This window comes from Bradysia coprophila, chromosome X, assembly GCF_014529535.1.
Source record: "Bradysia coprophila strain Holo2 chromosome X, BU_Bcop_v1, whole genome shotgun sequence".
Classification (NCBI taxonomy): Eukaryota; Metazoa; Arthropoda; class Insecta; order Diptera; family Sciaridae; genus Bradysia; species Bradysia coprophila.
Window position 1 is genome coordinate 9,430,549 of NC_050737.1, and position 8,796 is coordinate 9,439,344.

At 33.5% G+C, this 8,796-nt stretch overlaps 1 protein-coding gene across 1 annotated transcript; it reads left to right on the forward strand.

Moving 5' to 3' along the window:
* Nucleotides 1-3,375: 3,375 nt before the first annotated feature.
* On the forward strand, nt 3,376-4,814 carry LOC119085700 (myrosinase 1-like). Its single transcript, XM_037196149.1, has 3 exons — nt 3,376-3,568; nt 4,234-4,370; nt 4,426-4,814. Exons 1-3 carry the CDS (start codon nt 3,468-3,470, stop codon nt 4,812-4,814), a joined length of 627 nt encoding a protein of 208 aa, XP_037052044.1. The 5' UTR covers nt 3,376-3,467.
* Nucleotides 4,815-8,796: the final 3,982 nt, after the last annotated feature.

Sequence of the window (8,796 nt, forward strand, 5' to 3'; positions counted from 1 at the left end):
AAGATCACTTAACAGAATAAGGTAAGAGATTATCAGAAGTTTTGTCTTCGCGTTCTAAAAATAAGTTTCAGCGACTAATTTAGCAGATGTTGAATGTATAATTTTCACCCGTTTTTTACTATATTAAGAAACATGTCTTATCTATACAAAAACGGTTACCTATATGCCAGGACGCAATTGAATTTTTTGTATTGAAATCGAATTCTATACTTGGAAATTTGGTAAACTTGATAAATCAGAACAAATGTCCACATATGTACTATGTGCTATGTACTATGGTCCATGTTAAATGTCGTTTTGTATGCCAAGGTTACAGACATTTTTTAACAAGCCCATTATCATAAAATTCCAAGCTCTTGTCTCAACTTGGTAGTCATTGCAAATTCCCAAGCTACGTCTCACGTCATCACATTCCCAATATTGACCAAAAAATAGAATTGGCGTGCGAAGCGTTCGGAACGATAAAACAGAAGATATTCCTAGCAATTTCACAATTAATCAAATGAGGAAGTTTTCCATTATTTTGCAAATACTGGAAATGGGAATGATGTTTCATGCAGGACGATTGGGAAATAATAAATGAAAATTTAATGTTCAGAACTGGAAGTGACAACTCTTTGTCAAGTAAGAATATCAATTTAACCCCCTTGACAGTGATTTATGTTTCGTTTCGAAATATTTTAAATTTTCATTCAGTTTAGTTTTTCATTGACCTTTTTTGGATTATTTATCGGTTAATTTCAGAGCGATGCTAAGATGACGGCTGGGACGCCGTTTCGACGTCGTCACAGCCGTCATCTTAGCATCTCTCTGGTTAATTTGCGTTCGTTCCGTTAATTCTTTCTTGCATGGTCTTGTTTCTTTGAGATTGTTATTTTTACGTCTACCGGAATTCGCCAACGAGATGTCAAAGTTTGGGAATTACAAGATATGTGGTCATTTCCTTCAACAAATTTTTCTTTTCAAATAAAAGTCAAGGATTTTCTAAAATAATTTAATTTTATTAAAAGACTGAAATGCTGCCTATATCGAATTATACATTCATCATAAAATTAGTTGTAATGGATTCTTATTATATTTACAATGTTACACGAAGTTTCACTGGCCGAAGGAACACGATTTCATCTATAGAGATCGGTTTTCATATTTAAATATTGTTGAGGTTATGCCTATATGAATGAAATTTAACAGTAATTTGACCGCACTGACCATTGATTGGTCCATCTGCTGGAGTCTTTTTAAGTAATTCTCTCTGTTATTTTTAGAATTTTATAAATTCAGTATACAAGGCCCTGTTTTTAACCTTACGAAAATGACAAAAAACGACAATTATAAGTTCCACTTTACGAACAATTAATTAACGACGAGTAGTTTAAGTGATAAAGAATGTTTTAGCGAATAAAAAAAAGATTCAATACAATCAGTCTAGACTCCTCGTTTTCGTTCTCATTTCTCACCTCAAAAACAAAATACACAGAATAAATAGAAAAATTAAATGTGCGTGTATTTGAGCTATTGTGGTAAATATCAGTGGTAGATATCATCTGTTTTATCGTACTAACAACCAAGAAACTCAACAAAAATACACAAATTCGTCAAAGTTAAATTTAATTCAGCCTGCAAAACAAGTCTTAATTCAATTAATTTAAATATTACTCAAAAGCGGTTGTCTTACGGTCCAATTCTATTTGAACAACTTGATAGTCTGTTACAAAGAATATTTAGGAAAATGAAGTGGAAATTTATGGAGTTGAACAAAATTTTGGATAATTTCCATAACGGCAGTAATCGTTATTATAATTAAGTATGTTTGTTGTTGTCGTTTAGTCGTTTATTGTCTTTGACAGAGAAACTGTTGAATTTCTTGACAAAAAAAATATTGATGCAGTGACTACACGACATTGTGACGATATTATTTAGTGTGTACGTAAAAATTGAAGCTCTTGTCCAAGACATTCATTATCAAAACAAAAATAAAATTTAAAAATAAAATTGAATTGAAGAAACTGTTTATCGAGTTAAGGTCTCAAATATTCTCAATTTTACATGATAAATAAATATGTTTTCTAATGTGGTAAGTTCGAATTAACTGATGAAGAAGCAGAACATTTTTGGATATATATATTTTTTAAATATTAGCAAAATCAGCAAAATGTCGAGGAGATTTCAGTCAGTGCTAATAGTCTCTATATAATAGTTTTATACAACTCAGTAACCAAAACGTGCACATCGTGAGCTTAGTAAAGTACGTTCCACTAAGATTCATACAACGTTTTATGCAACAGAGGGATCTAAAGTTTGCATTTTTCAAACATTATGATGCTGAGTTGCATGAAAGTAGTTAGAAAACGTATTCGCATATATACATTTACCCACTAGTGCGTAAATTTAAGTTTTCAAAAAATGAGGATCTCACTGCTGTACATAAAATCTTGTTGCTAACACGTCAGTAAATCGGAGTAAACCGGGATTTTGCGTATACGATAACTAGTTAGCAAAATAGCTATTATTGTATATATTGACACACTAATACATAAAAGTGACATTTGAGGAACAGGCAATTCCACTGCCGCAACATAAAATCTTTTGCTCCTAAGTTTGCTGGAATGCTACGGCCCTACAGATTGCTGCACTACTCCTCGAGTTGTGAAAGCAGCTTTGTTCGCACTCACTGCGATGAGATTATCTTGGCATTTTCAGTTTGTTTAATAAAAACGTGTACGCGTTTTTCACATTCATAATGAGTTCATAAATGTTGGTTTTGTTTGTCAACAATGCCTCTCGATAAATGCTCTGGTTTAAGGAATTGACCTAGATAGACACAATCTTCATTTAAAAGAAGTTCGGTGCTACCTACACAGAATACTAATATCATTTAAATATTCACAAAACGAAAATTGGATCGGAAAGCACAATTCAATATCATACCAAAGTCACGAAGAAGACACATTGATGTCTTTGAGAACCTTAATAGAAATTGGAGAAATGAAATATGTTTTCTCAATTCCACATAAATGAAAGCTACTCTCGAACGCACAAGTTCACAAGTATTTAGTCAAGAAACTATAATGACCTCTAACTATATGAGAGATAATTTAATTAAAAAATAATTGTTTGACGGTAAATAGGAGTAGCAAACAAGTTTTTATAAATCGACAACATCTACGATTTCAGATTAACAACCACAAATCAATGATAAATTAAAAAATATCAAACTCTGAATGAGATTTGTCGTTATCTTATGTACTGTGCTATTAGGTCACCAATGTATCGTAACAATTTAAATCGAGCGGGTATTCCATCGATGGTAGAGTAGATGAATAAGGAATTACTTTTCTTATGATATCGTTGATAGTTTACTTCAACCGACATTTTTCAGATACAAGAAATGAACATAAGTTAAATTCAGTCGTTGGACACGGTCATAATTGAATGCAATAATTTCGTGAAATAAGTTAACCATTTCAATGATTTGCTACAGATTTATTGTTTTAATTGTTGTTGTGACAATTCTTGACATTTTACACTGGGCTAAAGCTGAGGTTACAAATGGATCTCCACCATCAGAGTAAATGTTTAATAAAGTTAAAATATTGTTGTAAGCTTAGTTCAGTACGGTTACATTCTTACAAATACATTTACACTAGCAAAATATTAAATCAATTCAAACTTTGCTTTTTAAAGCCTTAAAAGTATTTTACAAACGAATTGCTTTAGTTCATTTCTTATTGCTTATTGCACTTAAAAAACATTGTTCAAGGTACGAAGAAAATCTACAAAAATGTCACGTAAAGCTCGAAACAGTTCAAGTTCACGTTCGGCCTCAATAACCTGAAACTATAAAATCGTCAGGTCGGTCGGTCAGCCTGAAATAATCAGATCATGTCAGGTTTCAGTTGAACCTGTCACGTTTAGAAAAAATGTCAGGCTAACATACCTACTAACATGAGGTTGAATGATTTCAGGTTTAGTGTCATATTAATCATAAAAGTCAGGTTACTGTCAGATCAGATTTCAGATAATTTCAAGTCAACCTCGGGTAAACCTGTTCCGACCTTTAATTACACAAAGACCAGTGGTCTTAGACCACCAGATCTCCTTCTCTTAAAAATTTTTTAACGAAAATGGAAGAAACAAATTCAAGTCACTCACCCATTACTTTCAGCGGTTGGAGCGTTCTGTGAATCTATCCTTTTTTGTGATCCAACAATTCACTTTTTTCTTAATTTTCAGATTTATAGCTCTTGGTACACTGTACCCGATAGGAGGAACTTGTTCGAAACCCGACAAAGAACACAAATTTCCGGACGATTTCATTTGGGGGGCGGCCTCGTCGGCTTATCAAATTGAAGGAGCGTGGAATGTTGACGGTAACCAATTGACACTGAACTTCTTAACTTTTTCATTTACACCGTTAATACTTAGGCAAGGGAGAAAGCATCTGGGATCATGTATGCCATACCGATCCGACAAAAATTATAGATCAAACGAATGGCGACACGACAGCCAATTCGTATGAATTCTATAAAGAGGATGTACGCGCTCTCAAAAATACCGGATTTAAATTCTATCGCTTCTCAATCAGTTGGCCAAGGATACTACCAAATGGAAGCCATACAAATATTAACGAACTGGGCCTTCAATACTATGATAATGTAATCAACGAACTGTTAGCCAACGGTATACAGCCAATCGTAACGATGTTTCACTGGGACTTGCCTCAAGCGTTACAGGATTTTGGAGGCATGTTAAATCCAGTCATTGTTGACTATTTTGTCCAATATGCAAAACTTTCGAATTGTAGAGTAACATGAAAATTCATTCAATTGTTTCAATTTTTTGCTATCAAAATGCACCCAATACCAAAAAGCGATAGATATACTTTGTCTACGTAATAATTTTTCTTTATTATTTTCTAAAATTTTATAAAATGTGATCGTTTGGATTGCTTGTAAGCGTTTAATGTTTAGAATTATTTTATTTATTTTTTTATAATCCATGGTTGCGTCTTAAGCCAAATAAAAATGCTGAACTTAAAATGCGTCTTGCACTTTGTTAGTGGAAGCTAATTGTTTTCTTTTTACCAATTTCTTATTTATCAATTCCTTTATGGTATTTCTATGTCAATTAAATTCCCGATTGGAATTGCTGCTACAACGAAAAACGAAGTAAATGCCTTTGCTTTCGTTTTTCGTTGTTGCGACAATACGGACAACACCATTCAATCACTCTCAATTAAATCACTAAGAAAAATACTGCAATTCATTCTGTTCTCCCTGTCGGCTCATTTTCGGAATAAACTTTTTCCTTTACTAGGGAGGGAAAATGGACTTTCCGTCCTAAGGGGAAAGTCTTTCCCTCCTTCGTAAAAGAAAAACGTCATACTACACTCTTGAAGGAATTCGATATTTCGTAACTAGATGAGTAAAACTACCTCGGGCTAAAGTCCTCGGACACTTATATACTCATCTGGATACGAAATATTAAATTCCTTCTTTTGTATAGTAATATACTATTTAGACACCTGGCAACTCAAAGCTTCTAGAAATTCTTTTTTTCTGACCATAATTGCGGCAATATTTACAAAGGGAATTGTGTCAGTTAGAGCCGATCATTTCTAGTCGACGCACACAGATCACGTTTGGATCGTTTGTATTACCCAGTCATTATTAAAACATTGAAGCCCTTAAAGACTTCCTTTTCAAATAGACCTATCCACTTTGAAAACCAATACAAGAGCTGGATACCGGATCAGAATTTACCTTTACCATTTATTTACTGGAAGTTTTCTAGGATTTTGATTCTTATTTACCCAAGCTTGTGAGCGCATGTACTTTCGATTTAATTTCGACTTTCAGAGGATTGTCCAATATCGAAAAGTTTTCTTTGTGAATTCCAAGAAGATTTTAGAAAAAGCATCGTCTTTTGATAATGTTAACGGGAGCCTCCAGGTCGACATAACATTCCTCGTAAGGAGATTACGATTTTAACTTAGATAGTTCCTGTATAGATTTTGAATTTGATGCACATTGTATTTTATTTTATTATCACAAGCGTTCTGTGATGTGTATGTTTGAACGAGCCAGAGTTTGATAAAATTCCATTAAAATTATCCGGATCCACCACTGTATCCAATGATATTTAGGAAAAATATTTGGGAGACTTTGAGGTACTTTTTGAATGTAGCATTGAACATTATCAATTCTCTACCGTATAATATGGTGATTCTCGTTTCGTTCGACTTGATGAGGAATAGACAATATAAGCCATAATATCACTCCAGGAAGAGTGACATAACTGATTTTTTTTACATGTGTAAACAGCCGAATAAGTCAACTTCTGCATGAATTCACGGTTTTCGAAAAAATATTTTCTCTGAATTCTCTATCTATTAAATTACCGAAACAAGAGTTTCCAGCTATTCTTCCGGTTGAGACAAAATAGAAATTAGAATCTACAGGAAACCATTTGTATAAAATGAACGAAGTTATGTGAATTCACACGCAAAATCTATTCTGATTTACTAATGTTGAGTGTCTTTTAACCTCTTGAAAGCTACGAAAACAATGGTCACTATGAATTTAAAGAAATTTCAGATCTTAATCGCAGAGCTTGTAACGTGGAGGCTGTAGCTTACATTGTCAGTATTCATGACAAATAAATACAAATTGATACTGTCGTCAATACTGAAAGTGCCTCAAGCTGCATGAATTTTTACTGTGACACTCCTTAAATGTTTTTTTTTTCGTTTTTCGCTAGCGAGTCAGTGGTGAATTTTGCTTAATGCAAACAAATAATTTTGCCTGACAAACAGCAACGACAATAAATGAGTGGCAAGTGAAGTAATTTTCCTTTTTTAATTTCGTCAAAACTTTGAACAAAAATGAGTTACCAAATTTAAAACGATTAAATTGCGATACATTTGCCCCCATCCGAAAGGTGGTATAATTTTATCAGGAGTGAAATGAATCCCTAGTGTAAATAATTAATTTCCCAAGCTAGATGTACCAGATTTTACATTAGAAAGAAATGCGAATACCGGCACATTTGATTAATTTTCAACATAGTGTGGACTGCATTTGGAGAATTAGTTATTTATGCAACAGAGCAATAAACGTGTTTTTAGGCACTACGTGTATACAAACCATACGCAGTCTCCACAACGGAAAATGTCCGCTACTGGCATGTCACTGCTTGACCTAGTTGAAATATTTTAAGAATTGAATAACATTGTGCACCAGTGCACCATATTATGGCCAATTTTGAAAACATTTTAACCAATTTTCAAAATTTGCTAAACGTTTTAGAATTCAAAGAATTTATTTATTGCAGAATTTCGTACAGTTAAGGGAAGCGAAATTTCAACTTGAATTTGCTGCAGCTGTTTTTCAGCTGATCCACACATACAATCAAAACTGTTTAACGATTCAAGCTGATACACGCACGCACGTGGTAGTGTATGCAGACGGATGAAAAGTTTTGCAAAATACAGACGAAAAAATAGTAATTTTCTCCGTTCCACTGAAACTTCGGAAGCCTTTGTTGTGAAAAACGTTTTAGTAGGGCTCACTAGTTGAACAAAATACATTTTTTGGTGCATTTTGGTATAAACGCGTGAATTTTTTACCATTGATAAATATGCATTTAGGGATTGCAAAACGATTGGGAGACTTTGAAAAAGTGACCTCTAGCGCCATCTACATCCGGTTGAAGTTTTAGATGCAGAGGTAACTTCGATGAATTTCTGAGTAGCGGCAATCGAAGCTACACAGGTTATTTCGGGCTCAAACGATAGCTGAAGGCTTAAAAAAATTTTTGATGTAAAATTTTTTTCCGAATTTTCCGTTTTCCCGGCAGTTTTTTCGAATTTTCATAAAAATGATATTTTTAAACTGATGTGAAAGTTAAGTAATTTTTAAAATTGGTTGCACGTTCAGTTTCCAATGTTTTAACGATGAAAAGGTTTTTGGATGTTCCGCAACAGAGGCAACTAGTTTAAGTTTTCATCGAAGATTTGGACACTTTTGCATGGCCAATATTTTCGGCAATTTTTTTTTTCGTAAATTTACTGGAAATTTTTAGACATCATCTAAAAACAAAACAAAAAAAGTTTTTCGATTTAAAAAAAAAAGTTTAAGTTCCCGAAATCTGATCAGATTTTAGATCTGCAAATTTTCCGGCGAACTTTGACAGATCCTACAAATTCCGTAAACGTCTGAAACATCACCAATTTACTTTAAACGCTTAGCTGGGACCCTTAGCTTTCAAATGATACCAAACACGTCACCTGCGGATCAAAGTATGCAAGATTTGTGATGTGAGATATGTGGTGGGACCCAATTTCAAGCAAGTTTCAAAATATATGGGAGGTAAGTATTGTGTTTAAAACTCGGGAAGGAAAATTGGAAATTAGATTGACTGAGGTGAAACAACACCCTAGAAATGCAATTTCCAACTTTTCTTCCCGAGTTGAACAAATAACTATTGATCGTTTGTGTGGATTAGCTGACATAACTGTAGACTTAAAAATTCTATAAATTTCTACAGATAAAATTTGTGGAACTTGTAGAGATTGTAGAAATATTTTTGAAAAAATTCTTAGAGATTCTAGCTTTTCTACACTCACAACCCATTGGCTTGTGCCGAATCAGTAACAGCGGAACATCTCCAGCTGGTCAACAAACACAATTCCTTTGTATTGAGAACAATTCAAAGACAAGCTACATACAGTGCATACATACATACATACATCTACATGCCCACGTAACACGTATGTAGTAAACTCGTTGTTAAGAT

What these genes read in the sequence shown, in the direction of transcription:
- LOC119085700 (XM_037196149.1), top strand. Translation starts at nt 3,468, where the DNA reads ATGATTTGCTACAGATTTATTGTTTTAATTGTTGTTGTGACAATTCTT. An exon ending in AATGGATCTCCACCATCAGA is followed by an intron (nt 3,569 to 4,233) that starts GTAAATGTTTAA and finishes CTTAATTTTCAG; the next exon opens with ATTTATAGCTCTTGGTACAC. An exon ending in AGGAGCGTGGAATGTTGACG is followed by an intron (nt 4,371 to 4,425) that starts GTAACCAATTGA and finishes GTTAATACTTAG; the next exon opens with GCAAGGGAGAAAGCATCTGG.